The following is a 21,357-nucleotide window of genomic DNA, read 5'->3' on the forward strand; positions in this document are numbered from 1 at the left end:
CGTATATTCAGTCATCATGTTGCACACGTTAAAACACATTGTACAACCTAAAAATAAAAAGATAAACATTGGATCTTTTGATCTGCTCTAAATATAGAACTGACCTGAAAAGCCATGGAGAATGGGGCTTAATCAGGCCCCAGAGTGCAGTGTCTTTGGGGATATGGTGTAAGCCCTGAGGTTTTACCAAGGACAAGTCTCTAGTCTTTTCACAGACTTTTTGCTTTTGCCCTCAGCTCCTCCCAGACCAGCTCGTCTTGCTTCTGGAGCATCTCTTGGAGCAGAAGACTCTGACCGCCCGAACTCTGCACAGCCTCGAGAAGACGTACCACCTCCCCCAACAGGACGCAGAGGTAACCAGGATGGCCCTTGGGGTTTAGACGGTGGCCCCTGCTGTTGGTGACCATTGAGGGTCCCATTGCCTCCCAGGCTGTCGAAACTGCTGTTTTCCCTTAGCAGTGTCCGTGCTGTGCGCTCCTGAGTGCGGAGCAGGTACTAATTTCAGTGAGCAGAGTGTGAACTGCTCCCTGGTTGTGCTCACTCTGGGAGGGGCCTCTGATCCTGGCTGTCACTAGGGTCTCTTGAGGTCCTGAGATTTTTCCCTTTTACTCCTTAAATCCTAAAGTCAGACATAAGTCTCCTAAAGGAATGAGCAGACAGGGTGGAGTGTTTTTGAATTACAGACTCAGGCGGGTCGTTCTGTGCATGGTCACGCCATCCTGCTGCACATTAAGGAAACTCGGCTCAGATGTGCCAGAACTTCCTGGTTGCATTCAGTTAGGACAGGAAAGGAGCCATGTGTAAAGGAAATGAGAACTAAGTCTAACAGCCATGGTTTGAAAAGCAAAACTGGATGCTTGTGGGAAAGCAATGTGATGTGGTTCGTAGTATCTTTTAGCTTATTGTGAAGAATGTGGTGTGAATCCCAAGATGAATTCCAGGAGTTTTTATATACATAAAATAGTAAATATTTATTGTATTAAGTCATCTGAAGTAAAAGACAAGCACATGGTCACAGCATGAATAACTCTTTTATATAAAACTCCTTTAAAATGCAAGCAAGTTTGGTTTGTGTTCGGTTGAAGTGACTGAACATTTGAGACCTGTCCAGGGCCCAGTGGCAGCCTGTTGGGGACACGCGGCTCTTGAGTGTGTGATCCGTGGCTGTCGTGAGTTGAGATGAGCCGCGAGTGTGAGAGGCATCGTGGATATTGAAGACATGGTGTACAAAACAAATTATTTCATAATTTCTTCTTATGAATTACAATTTTGAAATATTTCATGTATGTTGGGTTAACTATGAAAACTTACACAGTCACTAAAATGGAGTAAATCGGGAAAAGCTCACTGTGACATTGTTAAATTAAAAGGTAAGATGGACATTGTTCCCCATTTTAAAGCCCCGTAAATTCAGGAGTTAATGGAAAAACTTCAGAGAAGACACATGTGGCTTTTTACCCACCTGAGCTTAGATCAAACAGTCTACTGTTGCTCTTTATTTCAACTCTTATATTTTTGTTTATGGGAGTTTCCAAATGCCAGCCTGTTATTTTTAATTAGTGTGTAAAAGACATTTTATTTATAGGCATGAGGTTATGTTTTAATCAGAGCTGAATTCTTCTGAAATGCCAGGCCCCTGTGACCGGCAGCGGACAGGCGAGGGCAGGTGGATCAGAGCAGGCGCCGGCACCTGTCACTCTGTGCCTGGAAGCTGCGAGGCTCAAGACCCTGTTTTACCCCCTTGTTGTTCCTTTTAAATAAAACTCTTTTTTAAAGAATCACAGCACTCCTAGCTGCGGGCTGATTGGTCTGCTTTATCTGGAGTTGGTTGACCCCTGCTCTGGGGCCTGCTGGGTTGAAGTCAGGGGTGGGCTGGGGGCCAGATCGAGGAGAGCCTTGAGGCCGTGGCATATGCAGTTGGGATTTTTTTCTAACAGTGGGCCTCCACCCGGCCCCCTTCCTAGGTTCTCTGAGGTCCTGGCATGGAGTTAGTTACACTGACAGCTCGTCTCACTGTGAAGTTTCCTTGAAATGTCACTCAGAACCAGAAAAGCAACAAGATTTTGGCCAAGCAGGCTGTTTTCTAGAAACTTTATTAGTTAAGTGTGATTTCTTGTGACATTGATTAGTAGGAATTTAGTTGAATAACCATCTGCCTTTATTTTAAGTGACAGTACATTGCATGGGTGAATTATTATTTGATGGGAAGGTCTGGAGGATTCTGGCTTTATTCTCGGTGCTTGTCCTTGACCTAAATAAGTAAGGATCGTCCCTTTCAGTCATTATCAGAGCTTTGAAATATGTCGTAAATAACAGTCTTCGGAAAGCTGGCTGAATTTACTGGAGTGTGGCAGGCTGTGTCTGGAGCACGCCTGTGGGAAAAGGCTCTGGAGTGACTTTCCTGGCAAGGAGCAGTGTGAGTTATGGCCCTGCTGCTCTTTGTTCAGGGTGCTGGGACTTGGGACCAAGACTTCAGCCCCAGAGACGACAGGGCTCTCCAGCACAGAGCAGGGAGTGTAGTTTCCCCATGTCTCCAAGGTGTACGGAAAGGCTGTCCTTACTGTCCTCGAATGGCCACCGCGTCGCCGCGGCTCACTGAAGCGGAGTCTCCAGCTGCCTGCGGCCCAGCCTGCTTGGGGGGCTGCAGCGCTCCTTTGCTTTCAGAGCAACACGTTCTCGATGCGTCCCACCCGAGTATGCTCAGCTGTGTGAGAGGCCTGTCCTGCCGTGAATCAGGGCCGTCTGTCCGGCGGCTGCTTCACCTTCTGTGCTCTCACCCTCTGGGCCCTTCCCTCCTCCCTTCTCTGTATGGGCAGGCTCGTGCAGTCCCACTGGGAGTTTTATTTTTAATGATTCTCTAGGTAGCTCAGTGTCTGGATCGGCTCTTTCTTCAGGGCTGCAGCTGTGTTTGCAGAGCGTCAGGCCTGCAGGTCAGGATTTCGGCATGTGGCACCCAGGCTGCGGCTGCTCACGATGTGCTGCATGTCCCTTGGGTGGGTGTCCGCCTTCTGCATGCCAGTCCAGGTTATGGGCCCCCTGGCTTCCTGGTGCCTGCGTGTCACCCATGGCGTGGGAGGGATGCCACGTGCTCCCAGGCTTACAGGAAGAGTGCTGGAGGACAAATGTTACCAGAAGCTGGGCAGAGTCCCACGTGTCCTCCTAGGTCATTTTGTGCCTTGCCTGCCCCTTCTCATTGCCACCACCTGAAACATGGGGCGGTGGTGGGGGAGTGTTTGCCTTTCTTAGCCTGGAAAGTAACCCTGAGTACAGGAGTCCCCCATCTTTTACATCCTGAGCTATGAAACTACTAACCATATGTGGGGCTGCTTTTAACCAGGATGGAGAATGAGCTGAGAGGAACCTCTGCTCACAGAAATCTCTCGTCTCCAGTTTTGAGCATATTGCCTCAACTAAAGAGCCGTGAAAGTTAAAAAATAGAAGTTTAACTGATTCTTGGAACAAAGGCTGTTTTCTAAGATCCCTTCTAAATGATGACTTTCCTGCCCTCTTCAGCAGGTCTCTTGAACTGTAGCAGTAGCTGCTGTGGTGGGGGGAGGTGAGGATTCACGCAGCTTGGCTCTGGGACCTTTTTCCCCAAGAGGTCCCCAAGTGACCTTGAAGTTAATTTCTTTCTATGGACTACAGATGAGCACTTCAAAATTAGGGGCAGACCTCAGGTGAGTTTTCAGAAATTCAGAATCAGTAGCTCAGCATCTTACTTGGCTTAGATGGGAACAGAAGACATTGGTCCGGAAGGTCCCCAAGGTGTCCTCTCTGCTCTGGTGCTTCAGTTGGTAGATTGAGCCGGAAAATTAATTCTCTGGGAGAGGCCATTACCAGCATCAGCTCCTCCCCTCATTGTGTTCAGGAAGTACTGAGGGCTGAAAGGGGAAGTCTCCTAGGTTGGATTGGGTTGGAGTGGGACAGCTGGGCACCAGCCCTCTAGTCTCCCGTCAGGGGACACACCTTCATGGCTGGTCACGAGGAGGGAAGGGATGGCGCCTGCTCCTGGTCTTGGGAGCTCCTCATCCATGCCTTGCCCGGCCGAGCACCTGGTCCCGGCCAAGGCACTGCTTTGGTAACAGAGCTCCACTCTAGTCCCAGACCCCTGAATGACTGGTGACCACAGCCAAGTCGACCCCTTTCTGGTGCCATTTTCCTGTCTGCACAGCCTTTGCCTGGACAGGACTGTAGACTTCTGGCTTTTATGGTCACAGCCAAGTGGCAAAGAGAGTTTCACAAAACCAGTTTTACTCTTACTATCATTTCCTACTTCCTATTTCATTTTCTTTAAAAACGTGCATTGTGATGCAATAAATTGATTTTATGACCCACCAAATGGGTCTCAGCCTGTGGTTTGAAAAATGCCAGGCGGGGTGACATCAGGGTTCTCCTCACCAGCTCGCCTGGTTCCTCCCTGGGAACCATGGCCGAGGATCTGGATCCTCTGTCTCCTCAGGATTAAAATGAAGCCCTAAACCCCTTCTTTCTGGGACTGTTAACAACATGATATGAGAAAATGTCTGCGAGCATTCATGGCTTTCATGTCATTTCTGTTCACGTCAAATTCACAGTCTTTCATTTGTTGTGAAATGGTCAGATTTTGCTATTTATCTGAAACAACCTTTATAGGGGAGAGAAAAGCATAAGCTATCTGTTAGGAGCCCTAAACATCAGATGACAGAGTTCTTGACTGGGGGGATAGGGTGCAGGGGAGAACTTGCTGCTAATCACTGTTTCCTAACCTTGGCACTTCCAACATTTTGGACCAGGTAGTTCGGTTGTGGGGTGGCCTGGGCCTTGTAGGAAGGTCAGCATTGCTGGCCTTTACCATGAGACGCTAGCAGGAGCGCCACCCACCCCCAATTTGGCAATCAAAAGTGTCTCCAGACGTAACCGAATGTCTCCTGGGGGCAGAGTCACCCCCATTTAAGAACCCCAGCTCAACAGCACTGGCTGATTCACAAAAGGCAATTTTTTCCTTTCATCTAATAGAGTGCTTGACAGTTGGTTACAACACAGCATGGAGGAACTAGAAAGGTAGTTAACGTTTAAAGGCCATCCTGAGTCTGCTGTACTTCTGAGGCTCCAAAGAATGTAACCTTGGGAGAGGTGAAAACAAAATCTCTCACCAGAAGAAAAAGAAAGAACTTAGAACTAACATAGTAGTAGCAAGCAAATCTGAGGAAGCAGATTAGCAAAGAGGGACAAACCTGTTTTACCACTAGAACACAGAAGAAGCTATGCCAGCATCTGACTACTCCGCTGCGAAAAGGGCACGTTCAAGGTTGATTGCAAATGGAAAAACATCCAAAAGGCCTTTCCCACATCACTGCCTTTCCTCCTCTTCCTGCTGAAGAGCCCTTGAAAACCCGATAAATGGCCCCCTCCCATGGTGGGCTTCCCTGGGGAGGGCGTGTATTTGAGTAGGTCGGAACTAGGAGAACTCATTGTTTGCTGGAACAGAAAACACCACAGCGTGTCTTTGAAGTCCGGAGGGGATGATTCCAGGAGTGTGGTGGTCTAACAGCTCTGGTGCTGATTTCTGATTTTGTTTGGGTCCAAAGCATAGTTTTTGTGAATTGAGAGAATTTCATGTTTCACAGATCTTGGCATGTTAAAAAGGCAGAGAATAAAAGCTTAGTCCGGGGGCACCTGGGTGGCTCTGTGGGTTGAGCCTCTGCCTTCAGCTCTGGTCATGGTCTCGGGGTCCTGGGATCGAGCCCCGCATTGGGTTCTCGGCTCCGCTGGGAGCCTGCTCCCCCCCACCCCCCGCCTGTCTCTCTGCCTGCTTGTGATCTCTCTCTCTCTCTGTTGGGGGAATGGAAAAAAAATTTTAAAAAAAAAAAAAAAAAAAAAAAAAAAGCTTAGTCCGTTGCTGCATCTCTGAATTCTAAAGCTGACCCATTGCTCTGATTCTGCCTGTTCCTTTTAATGCTAACACTCCTTCCATTCAAGGTCACTCATCTTCCGAAGTGTTCCTCTCCCCCTTCCCCTTCACTCCTCTGGTTGCTTTTCCTCAGCATGCCAGCTACAAAATAAATAAAGCACATCTATTTTGTTTTCCTCACAGAACAGTTTAGAGGAGAGGTTAGTTGTTGTCTCTTCAGGCTCTGTTGCCACTTCAGAATGCTCATTTGGTTACATTTAAAATGCTGCGTCCTGAGCCCCGTGCCACCTCCCGCTCAGGTCAGCCTCCACGCAATGTACCAGCATAGCGATGCCGTCGTCTGGCCGGTGTGGGGCCCGTGAGCTTGCTGCTGTGGGAGGGCGGCCCGGGGCAGGGGAGCCTCTTCCTCCCTCCTCTCAGAGGCTGTGCACACACCCCAGGACCTCCCCACATCCTTAGCCATTGTCTGGAGGTGCCCTCCCGGCCTAGAGTCCCATGAGGCAGTTTTGGGATTAAGCATTTAAAAAAAAAAAGACCATTGTGGAGAGTCAGAATGGTGTGTGGCAACTAGCGAGGTGGTTTTTCAGGGTGAGTTATGAGGTGGGAGTTTCCCAAAACACCTGCCATACCCAGCACTGGGCAGTTTGTCACAATTTCTTTGCAGGGACGAAGGGTCCGACTTGGTGATTTGGTGACATGGTTAAGCTCAGGTTGCAAGTCAAGAGGTCAAAGGCTGTTGAACCCCAACTTTTGGATGTGAGCTATAGAGTGAATTAATACCCAGTTTTTAAAAAAAGCCAATACAGTGCTTTGGAGCCAGTGGAGGGGGCGGTGGTGGTGCTCAGCCGTCTCTTTGACGGGGTATTGTAATTCCTTTTCTAGAGTTTTGAAAGCTTGGGCAGGTACAGATTGAAAAAAGAGATTGGGGTAATTTTCTTCAGTTGCTTTAGACATACCTGTCTTTTGATACCTTGTGCCTTTTATGATGTGGGAAAGAACAGAGCTCTTACATAATTCTTTAGTTATATTTGTGTATTATTCCTTTGTTGTATTTGGTTTCTGAAACTGTTTTTAGAACATTTCCTTCCAAGTCATGAAGATATCTCTAGGTCTTTCTTGGAGTTTTCTTTCTTTCTCAGTTCGGTGCCCCTAGGTTTTTTCTATGGAAATCTTAAAACAAATTGTCCCCTACTATATTATGGTAAAGGAATTTTTTCAGAACTTATCTAAAATGACAGAGTTAAAAAAAACTTTTATGTTTTAGATTAATATTCCTTTCTTGTTCTTGAACCCAGGGATTTGTGTTCCATTTACCTTGAATCGTTCTAGCATTCTTGGGGCTGTTCAAATGTGTGTTAAGTGATGAAGATAAAAAAAATGAGCCATTAATGGCATAATCTGCTCAGTGTTCCTTAGATGGACGATTTAAATAAACAGTTAAAATCAGTCGATGGTATTTATAATTTATCTGTAAATAGAAAAAAAAGGAAAAGAACATTTATGTTGGTGCTTCTGGGTTCTTTATTCTTCCATCAGTAGATTACGTATTTCATATTCTATTTCTGTGCTGAAATCCGCAGCAGAAAAGCACACTGTTGTCTATGAACACTGGCATCTTTTTCACACAACTGTGAACGGAGCCATATTCACATGTAAAGTGTCCCGTAAATACCCTGAAATGGAGGGGGCACTTGTGCCAGAACTCTCCGTCTTTCCAGATTGCTTTTCTCCCCTCCGGTGCCTCTCCTGGACACGTCTCCTGCTCCCTAGTTTCCCGTCACACCAGGATTTGAGGGTTGGGGGAGTCTAGCTGTGGAAGCCACGTACCACCCATGGGATGCAGGTTCTGCCTGAGGCGTGTGGGGGGCCCCCTCCCCGGGGCAGCTGCTGTGGGGCGGGGGGCAGTGCTCTGTGGCTCCCACACTGTGTTGTGGCCACACACGCTCTTACGTGTGAGTGTTTGTGCTGGTCCCTGAAAGCAAAAGGAAAATTGGTTTTAAACTGTTTAAAAAATTAAAGAGCTCCCACTTACATGCAAATTGTGGCATTTTGTGCGTGGGTCAGTGTGTGAAATTTAAGGATCAGCTAAACTTTGTGGGGTGGCAGGAACGTTGATTTTTTTTTTTTTTTTTTTTTTAAGCTACTTGGTCTGCACGTTTGTTGCACTTGCACCTTGAACCACGTGGAGCCGCGTTCCGTAGCCCAAGTGGTGTTGCCCGTCTGTGGGTGGGAGCAACCAGCTTTGCTGTCAGGACACCAGGTAGTTTCCTCCAGAACAGACTCTGTAGAGCAGTGCCCTTTGCTGAAACAGCCTCCCAAGCTTGACTCCTGGGTGGTTTTTAAAAACAGCTTTGAGAAATAATTCAGAGGCCGCTGGAGTCACTGTTTTAAGTGTACAGTTCAGTGGTTTAGTGTCCTCGCAGAGTCCTGCGACCATCACCACAAATGATTGTGGACCATCATCCTCCTCCTTCAGAGAAACCCCAGTGGCCTGTGGCTGTCCTTGCTGTTGTCCCCGCCCGCACCCCCGGTCCTGGGAACACACTCATCTGTCTGTCTGTCTAGATTTGCCTGTTCTGGACATTCATACAAACAGGATATGTGACCTTTTGTGACCGACTTCTTTTCACTTCGCGTCCTGTTTTCCGGAATGCTCTGTGTCTTAGCATGTATCAGCACTTCATTCTTTTTGTATTGCCAGATAGTTCGATCGGATGCATTACAGCCGTTATCCATCCATCAGCTGAGGGACAAGGGACTGTTTGCACATCTCGGCTGCTGTGAAGAGTGGTTTTGTAGGGAGGGTATTGAAAGAAATAGCCATTAAAAAGAATGGAAGAGAGGGTGAAATGTTCGCAGCATGTGTGGTATGGCTAGAAATTGGGCTCAGGAGGCCTCCTTGTTCCGAAGCTGGTGTCTTCCTTCTGCGCTGCGGTCGTGCAGCTCCTTCTCAGAGTCTTCTGCTCCCCCCACCCCGCCTTCCCCTGTGGCACCCTGTTACGTTCTCTTCACGGGGTTTCTCACAAAGGTATTGCTGGTTTCCTGGATTTTTCTTAGACTTTCTGTTGACTACAAGTTCCAAGAAGAAGGGAGTTGTCTGTTTTATTCACTACTTTATCCTCAGCATCTGATACTTACCTGTTGGAGAATGACCCTTCCTGAGTCTCCAGGTCTTCTGGAACAGCAGCTAGCACCTGACGTGACTAGGTGATTGGAGTAGGAAACATCTCCAGGAGGGAACGGTCCTTTCTGATGGAGTTAGGGAAGCACTCCAGCCTCGAGTCTGCCTCTGAGGAGAGGTAAGAGAAGGCACTGGTGTCCCTTCTGAGCTTATCGGAATGAGGTTACCCATGGTCCCGCTTTCTGCCAACTTTAGTAAAAGTCTTCTTTTCAGTACAGGCTGTGTGTCACATGGTAACGAAAGGAATAAAGAAGGTGGAATGTGTTTCTTCCTAATCACAGACTTACGCATTAGAACGGACTGCCATCCAGTGCTCAGTTTCGTTGGGAAAGGAAGGCAAATTGTGCCATATTTCAAGGCGGACCCAGTATGGGCTCCTGAGTTCTGCTTTTTGAAGCCAGTTGCCCTGGATAGCATGAAATAGGTCCACAGGAGAAGGAAGAAAGGTTAGAACGTGCCCTTGTGAATTATGTCAGGCTGCGTCTTCTAGTCCTTGACGTTTGTCATCCCATTTATCCTCCCAGGAGCTCTGGGTGGACATGTCAAGTGTGAGGCGGTCCTGAAGGATCCGGGGGTTTGCCTGTTGCTGCAGCTCTGGTTACATTTGGCTGTGACCGGTTACAACCAGTTGTCCGTCCCCGGCTGACTCAGGCATGGGTAGTAAGAGCCCTGAGAGAGCAGACAGCCTGGTGCTGCATTTGTTGTCCTTACCCTCCCCACCCGGCTTTGTGACAGCAAATGCGGGAACTTCTCGTTCCTTTTTGTTTCGAAAAAGTGCATGAAGGTGGCGGCTGTTCGGAGTAGGGAGCAGAGAGGAGAAGTGCTGGACTCACGGTACAGATGTGGCGAGTCTTGAGGGGACAGCCACACACAGCTGAGGGGTCTGTCCTCTTCTCTCGTGAGTCACACCAGACCATCACGCAGGCCGCGGAAGGCAGCACTGGCTGGAGACGCTGTCCGTCCTGGAGCCACGCTCCGCGAGGGCCTTTCTGCCGCCAGGCGGCCGAGCCGGCTTCCCTCGCCCGCAGGAAAGCCGCTTCAGAGCAAAGTTAAATCTAATTTCAGACACAAATTGAAAAAGTAGGTTCATTTATTGCAGTGTTAGACTTATTAATTCCCACAAGCCGTGAGCCTTGGTCTTTCTGTTTACAGATATAAAATGGAACTCTAAATGAGGTTTAATGGGCTTCCCAGATCATGTTCCCTAGATAGATTTTTTTTCCCCTTTAACAGTAAATTTTGAAATCAAAAGGACTGGAAAGAAAGGGGAGTACTTCCTGTCATAAATAGGAATGGGTGACATTCTTCAAAGCATTTTACAGCTTCCAACTGTGCCTTATAATTTCCAAGTAGCTGGAAAGCATTCTGAGTCTTTAAAAGGGCTACATTCGTTCAGAAACATTTATCAAACATTTGTCAAGCCAGGCATCGAGACGGGGCCTGGAGATGACCTAAAGGTGCCGGGCCCCTCTGCTCTCCCCAGGCTTGTGTTTCAGGGTAGGTACGTACATGGGCAGACAGGGGAACACGGCCTGTCTGTGAGCACTGGGGACGGAGCAGATCTCAGACACAAGCTGAAGAGAGTAGCCAGTGGGCGTGGAGTGCTGCTGGGCTCGGCCGAAGGGGCGAGGTCAAGGATGTGCGCGGAGAAGATCCTGGGCCCAACGCCGGTGTTGCTGGGTGAGGCAGGGCTGTGGCAGTGCCAGCTCGTGTCACAGCCTCCTTGTTAAAAAGCCAAAGGCAATTAACATACTTTGGGACTTTTTGGGGACACACAGACTTTAATGGAGCTGTGGTACGTTAACAGAAGGGCATCCCCATCACTTTTTTTTTTTTAAGATTTTATTTATTTATTTGATAGAGATTACAAGTAGGCAGAGAGGCAGGCAGAGAGAGAGAGATTGGAGGAAGCAGGCTCCCCGTTGAGCAGAGAGCCCAATGTGGGGCTCGATCCCAGGACCCTGAGACCATGACCGGAGCTGAAGGCAGCGGCTTTAACCCACTGAGCCACCCAAGCGCCCCCCCCATCACTGTTTTTGAGCAAAGGTTTGGGGGCTACGCTACACTAATAAGCCCGACAGCGGCAGGCAGAGAAAAGGAAATGCAAAATAATATATCCATGTTGAACGCTGCTGTGAAGATCATCAACATTTGAAGATAAAGCAAGGGAAGCAGTTCCCTCCAGGAGCCACAGCTGCTTTTTCAGGCTTGGACACTGATGTGCACCAGACCAAACCCTGGCTCCAGAACGACAGTGACAGAAGCAGCGTGGCTGATTTCCTCTCTCTGACCTGTGCTCCTGTGTGTGGTGGGGGCGGCTCATGGTGAGAAGAACCAAGCCTGGGGGCATTAGCTGAGTTACCAGAACTAATTTTTTTTTTTTTTTTAAAGATTTTATTGATTTATTTGACAGAGAGACACAGTGAGAGAGGGAACACAAGCAAGGGGAGTGGGAGAGAGAGAAGCAGGCTCCCCGTTGAGCAGGGAGCCTGATGCGGGGTGATCCTAGGACTCTGGGGTCATGACCTGAGCCAAAGGCAGACGCTTAACGACTGAGCCACCCAGGCGCCCCCAGAACTGAACTCTTCGTTTTTACGTCTGCAGCAGTGTCTGCTCAGCCTTTGTGAATCCATTTATTCTTCAGGCACAACAATTCTGAGTCACTGGTTTTCAAACTCCAGCTCTGAGGAACCCAGGGCCCTGCAAGTTTACGGTTTATTTTAGAGGTGTTTCCTACCCGATGTGGAGGTTTTTAAACTGCTTGAAGAACCGCTAACATTATTTTCTCTAATTTGTCTTTAGAAGGTTTCAGAGTTCACTTTTACTGAAAGTTAGAAGAATTATGTTCAAGAAAAGTTTGAAAACCACTTTGGAAAACTAGTCTGTTAGTTAACAAGCAACTTATGGGGAGCATTCCCATAAAGAATGTTTTATTTCTTTGAAATAGCTTCATGGAAAACATAAAAATTGAGGGAAAAAAGAAGAAACTTGAGGTAAAAGCTATAAAACAGCCTTAAGAATTGTGAGGTGTTACTAAGCATGGGAGCTGGGGTGTGGTGATTCAGAGGGAAGCTCCAACAATGTGGGGAGACTAGGAGTGAGCTGGTGTAGGGGGTCACTCTTCCCAAAGACTGCGTTTCCATGATGTCAGGTCACCTGCCCATGCGTGATGCCTTCTTTTTTTTTTTTTTTTTTATTTGACAGAGAGATCACAAGTAGGCAGAGAGGCAGGCAGAGACAGAGAGGAAGGGAAGCAGGCTCCCTGCTGAGCAGATAGCCCGATGTGGGGCTCGATCCCAGGACTCCGGGACCACGACCTGAGCTGAAGGCAGAGGCTTTAACCCACTGAGCCACCCAGGCGCCCCTGCATGATGCCTTCTATACGCATTTGTGCTGGGCCCACTGGCTCGAGAGTCACTCTGTTTCTGAAAAAATTTAACCCACAGTGAGAAAAGGACTCAGAGGCCCCACATTCAGGAATGTGCTAGATTTCCCGGCAGGACCAGGGGCTGAAGGAGGCCTGAGCCAGCTCACGAGGACCTCCCAGCTCTGTGTTCTATGACCTCATGCAGATAGCTTTGGGGCTTGAATGTTTACCAGCACCCCTTCACCTCGCCTCACTCGGGGACCTGGGGGGTAGACTTCCGCCCTACTAAGCAGGGGGTCAGCAAAGTATAGCCAGGCCAGCCCCGCCCACCCAGATAAATAAACTTTTATCTGAAGATAGCTATGCCCACCTACTTGTAGACGTCTAGGCTGCTTTGGCAGTACGGTGGCAGATGGGCAGCAAAAAGCCAGAAACACTGACTGTCTGGCCCTTGACTGAGAAAATTTCCCAACTCTTGTTCCAGAGTTTGGTAGGAAAACTGGTTCTGGATACATGAAGATTCTCAGGTTGAAAAGACATTGGGGTGGGGAGTGGACTTATTCTTCAGCAGTCTCTCTTCTGTTTCCGGGAGAGAACAACCAAATAAGGGGGAGCCCCGGCACGTCCTGATGAAGGTTAGGGTCGTATCACACAGAGGCCCCGTTGGGTCATGGGACTTGTCCTCTTGAATCTGAGACATGGATTGGGAATACAAATGACCCCTATGAGGCAGGTCCCATTTTTTGAGCACCACTGGAAGTGAGGGGAGCGGGCCAGAGTTCAGCTCAGTTGAGCCTTTGGGTAGTAAGGACTTCCTTGAAGTGGCAGAAACGCCATGGGGCTGGGGCTGAGGCATGGCTGAGCTGAGTGTTCTGTCTCCACAGGTGGTTTGGGAAATTCCCAGGTGCCTGGCCCCTGGCCCCTGGCCCCCAGGCCTCTCCGCCCCTCTCTGGTGGCACCCTTGCTGCTCCTCCCACAGGGAATCTCAGACTCCTGAAACCAGTCGCCAGGCAGGCAGAGCAGGGGCCCAGAGGCCTGGGGACCTCGTGCCCCTCACCCCCTCTCTACCCGAGAGCCCAGCCCTGTCTGCACCTTCCCTCGCAGGCTGCTCTGCCTCACACAGCTTCCAGGCCACCCTCTGGACCAGCAGCCATCTGACAGGCACCTTGCTCTGTCATTTCACCAGTTAAGAGTACTTCCTTGAGATGATATTCCGAAGGTTTTATAAACTCAATAAATAACAGAACTTGTGAAGTGAAAAAGCCAGAAATAATGCCACTTCTGCTAAGATGACAAGCACTCACTATATGGGACTCTTAGCTGCGCTCGCCATGGGCAACCTCAGTCCATCTCCACAGCAGCCCACAGGAGCCACGCTCTTCTTACCCACCCTGGGGAGCAGGGCCGTGCTGCTGGGGCTGAGTGGCAGACCTCCGGCCTGGGGCCTTGGGCCCTGTGGCTCAAGGCATGGTGGGTCATGAAATCAATTGAGTAGATCGTTAACCAGCATAAAGAAAAAGAAAATACCAGAGTGAGGGAAAGGATTCTGCGTGTGTGCATGTGTATCCACAGGTATACGAGTCAGATGCAGGTTACCTTTTGGATACCCAGGCCCACAAGTCTGCCAGGCCTCCCAGGGCTCAGGCCTGTTGCTTCCCACACAGCCCATCTTCCTGGGGGAGTTCCTGCTGTGGGTCAGGGAGCCACCAGCCTGGAGCAGTTATGTGGATTACTGGAGGGTTTTCATTCTCTGCCACCAGAAGTAGGTTCCACATGAATCCACTTCTGCACACCTACCCACCTCCGTTCCAAGACCTGCCCATCCGCACCCAACCCCCAAGAACCAGTGTGGTGGTGGGCACCCCAGGGAGAACATTAATGTCTGTGTACTTAACACCCTTTGTTCATGGAGACTTTGGAAACCTGGAAGCTTCTGGAATGCATTCCCAGTGGTGCATATTTACAGCATAGAGGGCAGCACCCACATTGTTTTTCTGCTGTGCATATCCCTTGAGCAGAACTCTGAAAAGCAGATTCTCAAACTAGCTTTTGCTGGACTGAGGATTTATGGGCGCACACCTGTATGTGCATGTCTGTATGTCAGCTGGTGGGACCTAATGGCCCCTAAATTCTCTTTATCAGTCTAACTCAGTCGTGTGCCGCACGCTGTGCCAAATGGTTTGTGTGTGCGAGGAGCCCCTCAAGTGGCCATGGCAGGGGGGCACATGCTTGTCCCTTGAACAGCATGGGTAGGGGAGGCGGGGCTGGGACCCACACCGAAGGTGCCGCAGGGAGAAGCCTCCAGCGCCCTGCCATGTGCACACTGGCAGAGCAGCAGGATGGAGGAGGGTGTGGACCTGGGACTATGCTATCACTTGAGGCAGCTCTGCCTCTCTTCACTTCTGAAATATGCCCCTTTTCTCATCCTCATTGGGTTCTGGTTCTTCTGCTCCCCTCCCTCCCTCCCTCCCCAGTGCTGCCTCACCTCTTCTCTGTCCAGCTGACCACACTGATGGGCTTTGGGACTAGGGTGTTGGCTGTCTAGGCGCTTCTTGATGATTCCCGGCACGAAGTTGGAGTGAGGTGAATTTGAGTCATAGTTCAGAAGGTCATTCAATGTTTTCAACTCTTGACAGAACTGAACTACAATAAAACGTGGATCTTTAAAGTGTGATTTGATCCATGTTGGCCTGTGTGAGCTCCTGCAACATTGAAACTCAGGGAGCGCGGGACCCAGGAGCCACAGAGGCTGTGGTGGCATGTGAGGCGCAGGCGTTGTCCAGTGCGTGCACCGTGCTCGGTGAGCTCACTGAGGAAGTTACAGGGTAACCACTACCCCATTATTTAATTAACTAAATAGAAAATGAGGAAGAGCGGACATACAGGATGGACCACTTTTCTCCTCAGAGGCCTGCCCCAAATTCCCTGGCCCTGGCCCCCCAGCACAGAGAGCCTCACTCTCTCTAGTTTCAGTGGGGAAAGGAGTGTGAGACACCTATGTGACGGCCTCTGTCAAAGATTATTCAGGTTTCTCGGGGATCTGGAGAGGGAATATTCTCAGTACCCACTTTTGAAATATTGCTGGGAAAAATAGAGACAAATGTCATTTTGCTGCCAGTTTTTTGGGAAGACACCCCCCCCCCCCCGCATTATGTATGGTGACAAGTGGCCATGTGGATTGGGTCCTGGAGTTTAGGAGCTAAAAAAATGAGGGTTTTCTTTGTGAAAAAAGTAGAAAGAGAGGTAAAAGCCCTGTGTGTGAGCAAGAAATATCCATCAGTCCCTCAGCCTCACACAGCATACCTGTTGATGTCTTTTAAACATCCTGTCACTGAAATATTGAAATGCACTGAGCTCTTCTGTAAAGAAAAGACTCATTGGTTTTTTTTGCTCTTCTAGGGGAGGGGATGCCGGACTGTGCTTCCTGGATGCCATGTTGGCTTTTGGGGGTCAGAAGACTAGATCTCTTATTAATTGTGACAGTAAACTATTTTTTTTAATTTTAATTTTTATAAACATATATTTTTATCCCCAGGGGTACAGGTCTGTGAATCGCCAGGTTTACACACTTCAAAGCACTCACCATAGCACATACCCTCCCCAATGTCCATAACCCCACCCCCTCTCCCAAGCCCCTTCCCCCATCAACCCTCAGTTTGTTTTGTGAGATTAAGAGTCACTTATGGTTTGTCTCCCTCCCAATCCCATCTTGTTTCATTTATTCTTCTCCTACCCTCTTAACCCCCCATGTTGAATCTCCTCTCCCTCATATCAGGGAGATCATATGATAGTTGTCTTTCTTCGATTGACTTATTTCGCTAAGCATGATATCCTCTAGTTCCATCCACGTCGTCGCAAATGGCAAGATTTCATTTCTTTTGATGGCTACATAGTATTCCATTGTGTATATATACCACATCTTCTTTATCCATTCATCTGTTGATGGACATCTAGGTTCTTTCCATAGTTTGGCTATTGTAGACATTGCTGCTATAAACATTCGGGTGCACGTGCCCCTTCAGATCACTACGTTTGTATCTTTAGGGTAAATACCCAACAGTGCAATTGCTGGGTCATAGGGTAGTTCTATTTTCAACATTTTGAGGAACCTCCATGCTGTTTTCCAGACTGGTTGCACCAGCTTGCATTCCCACCAACAGTGTAGGAGGGTTCCCCTTTCTCCGCATCCTCGCCAGCATCTGTCATTTCCTGACTTGTTCATTTTAGCCATTCTGACTGGTGTGAGGTGATATCTCATTGTGGTTTTGATTTGTATTTCCCTGATGCCGAGTGATATGGAGCACTTTTTCATGTGTCTGATGGCCATCTGGATGTCTTCTTTGCAGAAATGTCTGTTCATGTCCTCTGCCTATTTCTTGATTGGATTATTTGTTCTTTGGGTGTTGAGTTTGCTAAGTTCTTTATAGATTTTGGACACTAGCCCTTTATCTGATATGTCGTTTGCAAATATCTTCTCCCATTCTGTCAGTTGTCTTTTGGTTTTGTTAACTGTTTTCTTTGCTGTGCAAAAGCTTTTGATCTTGATAAAAGATCAGGTTGCTGCCTGTGTTCTCCTCAAGGATTTTGATGGATTCCTTTCTCACATTGAGATCCCTCATCCATTTTGAGTCTATTTTCGTGTGTGGTGTAAGGAAATGATCCAATTTCATTTTTCTGCATGTGGCTGTCCAATTTTCCCAACACCATTTATTGAAGAGGCTGTCTTTTTTCCATTGGACATTCTTTCCTGCTTTGTCGAAGATTAGTTGACCGTAGAGTTGAGGGTCTATTTCTGGGCTCTCTATTCTGTTCCATGATCTATGTGTCTGTTTTTGTGCCAGTACCATGCTGTCTTGATGATGACAGCTTTGTAATAGAGCTTGAAGTCCGGAATTGTGATGCCACCAACTTTGGCTTTCTTTTTCAATATTCCTTTAGCTATTCGAGGTCTTTTCTGGTTCCATATAAATTTTAGGATTATTTGTTCCATTTCTTTGAAAAAAATGGATGGTACTTTGATAGGAATTGCATTAAATGTGTAGATTGCTTTAGGTAGCATAGACATTTTCACAATATTTATTCTTCCAATCCAGGAGCATGGAACATTTTTCCATTTCTGTATGTCTTCCTCAGTTTCTTTCATGAGTACTTTATAGTTTTCTGTGTATAGATTCTTAGTCTCTTTGGTTAGGTTTATTCCTAGGTATCTTATAGTTTTGGGTGCAATTGTAAATGGCATGGACTCCTTAATTTCTCTTTCTTCTGTCTTGTTGTTGGTGTAGAGAAATGCAACTGATTTCTGGGCATTGATTTTATATCCTGACACTTTACTGAATTCCTGTACAAGTTCTAGCAGTTTTGGAGTGGAGTCTTTTGGGTTTTCCACATATAGTATCATATCATCTGCAAAGAGTGATAGTTTGACTTCTTCTTTGCCGATTTGGATGCCTTTAATTTACTTTTGTTGTCTGATTGCTGAGGCTAGGACTTCTAGTACTATGTTGAATAGCAGTGGTGATAATGGACATCCCTGCCGTGTTCCTGACCTTAGCGGAAAAGCTTTCAGTTTTTCTCCATTGAGAATGATATTTGTGGTGGTTTTTCATAGATGGCTTTGATAATATTGAGGTATGTGCCCTCTATCCCTACACTTTGAAGAGTTTTGATCAGGAAGGGATGCTGTACTTTGTCAAATGCTTTTTCAGCATCTATGGAGAGTATCATTTGGTTCTTGTTCTTTCTTTTATTAATGTGTTGTATCACATTGATTGATTTGCGGATGTTGAACCAAACTTGCAGCCCTGGAATAAATCCCACTTGGTGGTGGTGAATAATCCTTTTAATGTACTGTTGAATCCTATTGGCTAGTATTTTGGCGAGAATTTTTGCATCTGTGTTCATCAAGGATATTGGTCTGTAGTTCTCTTTTTTGATGGGATCCTTGTCTGGTTTTGGGATCAAGGTGATGCTGGCCTCATAAAATGAGTTTGGAAGTTTTCCTTCTATTTCTATTTTTTGGAACAGTTTCAGGAGAATAGGAATTAGTTCTTCTTTAAATGTTTGGTAGAATTCCCCCGGGAAGCCGTCTGGCCCTGGGCTTTTGTTTGTTTGGAGATTTTTGATGACTGTTTCAATCTCCTTACTGGTTATGGGTCTGTTCAGGCTTTCTATTTCTTCCTGGTTCAGTTGTGGTAGTTTATATGTCTCTAGGAATGCATCCATTTCTTCCAGATTGTCAAATTTGTTGGCCTAGAGTTGCTCATAGTATGTTCTTATAATTGTCTGTATTTCTTTGGTGTTCGTTGTGATCTCTCCTCTTTCATTCATGATTTTATTTATTTGGGTCCTTTCTCTTTTCTTTTGATAAGTCTGGCCAGGGGTTTATCAATCTTATTAATTCTTTCAAAGAACCAGCTCCTAGTTTCGTTGATTTGTTCTATTGTTTTTTTGGTTTCTATTTCATTGATTTCTGCTCTGATCTTTATGATTTCTCTTCTCCTGCTGGGTTTAGGGTTTCTTTCTTGTTCTTTCTCCAGCTCCTTTAGGTGTAGGGTTAGGTTGTGTACCTGAGACCTTTCTTGTTTCTTGAGAAAGGCTTGTACCGCTATATATTTTCCTCTCAGGACTGCCTTTGTTGTGTCCCACAGATTTTGAACCGTTGTGTTTTCATTATCATTTGTTTCCATGAATTTTTTCAATTCTTCTTTAATTTCCTGGTTGACCCATTCATTCTTTAGAAGGATGCTGTTTAGTCTCCATGTATTTGGGTTCTTTCCAAATTTCCTCTTGTGATTGAGTTCTAGCTTCAGAGCATTGTGGTCTAAAAATATGCAGGGAATGATCCCAATCTTTTGATAACGGTTGAGACCTGATTTAGGACCAAGGATGTGATCTATTCTGGAGAGTGTTCCATGTGCACTAGAGAAGAATGTGTATTCTGTTGCTTTGGGATGAAATGTTCTGAATATATCTGTGATGTCCATCTAGTCCAGTGTGTCATTTAAGGCCTTTATTTCCTTGTTGATCTTTTGCTTGGATGATCTGTCCATTTCAGTGAGGGGAGTGTTAAAATCCCCTATTATTGTATTATTGTTGATGTGTTTCTTTGATTTTGTTATTAATTGGTTTATATAGTTGGCTGCTCCCACGTTAGGGGCATAGATATTTAAAATTGTTAGATCTTCTTGTTGGACAGTTCCTTTGAGTATGATATAGTGTCCTTCCTCATCTCTTATTATAGTCTTTGGCTTAAAATCTAATTGATCTGATATAAGGATTGTCACTCCTGCTTTCTTCTGATGTCCATTAGCATGGTAAATTCTTTTCCACCCCCTCACTTTAAACCTGGAGGTGTCTTCGGGTTTAAGATGAGTTTCTTGTAGGCAACATATAGATGGGTTTTGTTTTTTTATCCATTCTGATACCCTGTGTCTTTTGATTTGGGCATTTGGCCCATTAACATTCAGGGTAAGTATTGAGAAATATGAATTTAGTGCCATTGTATTGCCTGTAAGGTGACTGTTATTGTATATTGTCTCTGTTTCTTTGTGATCTACTACTTTTAGGGTCTCTCTTTGCTTAGAGGACCCCTTTCAATATTTCCTGTAGAGCTGGTTTGGTATTTGCAAATTCTTTCAGTTTTTGTTTGTCCTGGAAGCTTTTAATCTCTCCTCCTATTTTCAATGATAGCCTAGCTGGATATAGTATTCTTGGCTGCATGTTTTCTCGTTTAGTACTCTGAATATATCATGCCAGCTCTTTCTGGCCTGCCAGGTCTCTGTGGATAAGTCTGCTGCCAATCTAATATTTTTACCATTGTACGTTACAGACTTCTTTTCCAGGGCTGCTTTCAGGATCTTTTCTTTATCACTAAGACTTGTAAATTGTACTATTAGGTGACGGGGTGTGGACCTATTCTTATTGATTTTGAGGGGGGTTCTCTGAACCTCCTGGATTTTGATGCTTGTTCCCTTTGCCATATTGGGGAAATTCTCTCCAATAATTCTCTCCAATATACCTTCTGTTCCCCTCTCTGTTTCCTCTTCTTCTGGAATCCCAATTATTCTAATGTTGTTTCGTCTTATGGTGTCACTTATCTCTCGAATTCTCCCCTCGAGGTCCAGTAGCTGTTTGTCCCTCTTTTGCTCAGCTTCTTTATTCTCTGTCATTTGGTCTTCTATATTGCTAATTCTTTCTTCTGCCTCATTTATCCTAGCAGTGAGAGCCTCCATTTTTTTTTTTTTTTTTTAGATTTTATTAGATTTTATTTATTTATCTGTCAGAGAGAGAGAGAGAGAGCAAACACAGGCAGACAGAATGGCAGGCAGAGGCAGAGGGAGAAGCAGGCTCCCCGATGAGCAAGGAGCCCGATGTGGGACTCGATCCCAGGACGCTGGGATCATGACCTGAGCCGAAGGCAGCTGCTCAACCAACTGAGCCACCCAGGCGTCCCGAGAGCCTCCATTTTTGATTGCACCTCATTAATAGCTTTTTTGATTAAAACTTGGTTAGATTTTAGTTCTTTTATTTCTCCAGAAAGGGCTTTTATATCTCCGGAGAGGGTTGCTTTAATATCTTCCATGCCTTTTTCGAGCCCGGCTAGAACCTTGAGAATCGTCATTCTGAACTCTATATCTGACATATTACCAATGTCTGTATTGATTAGGTCCCTAGCCTTTGGTACTGCTTCTTGTTCTTTTTTTTGTGGTGAGTTTTTCCGCCTTGTCATTTTGTCCAGATAAGAGTATATGAAGGAGCAAGTAAAATACTAAAAGGGTGGCAACAACCCCAGGAAAATATGCTTTAGCCAAATCAGAAGAGATCCCAAATCGTGAGGGGGGAGAAAGAGGATAAAAAGAGGTTCAGAAAGAAAAGAAAAAAAAAAAAGAAAGAAAGAAACAATTAAAAAAAAACTGATAA

The 21,357-nt window shown here is 46.5% G+C and overlaps 1 protein-coding gene across 3 annotated transcripts in view; it reads left to right on the plus strand.

Annotated features, from left to right (window-relative positions):
* LOC111139084 (chromosome unknown C9orf3 homolog) overlaps positions 1-21,357 on the plus strand; it is a 353,105-nt gene that overhangs the window by 323,194 nt on the left and 8,554 nt on the right. For 2 of the 3 annotated variants that reach the window (XM_022491219.1, XM_022491218.1), the window contains exon 14: positions 237-353. In XM_022491219.1, the coding sequence (XP_022346927.1) occupies positions 237-353 (117 nt within the window). Of the gene's footprint in view, positions 1-236; positions 354-21,357 lie in introns of those variants that run through there. The other variant, XM_022491220.1, reaches the window with a different exon arrangement.

Source organism: Enhydra lutris, unplaced genomic scaffold (genome assembly GCF_002288905.1).
Source record: "Enhydra lutris kenyoni isolate GAN:26980312 unplaced genomic scaffold, ASM228890v2 scaffoldscaffold95, whole genome shotgun sequence".
NCBI lineage: Eukaryota > Metazoa > Chordata > Mammalia > Carnivora > Mustelidae > Enhydra > Enhydra lutris.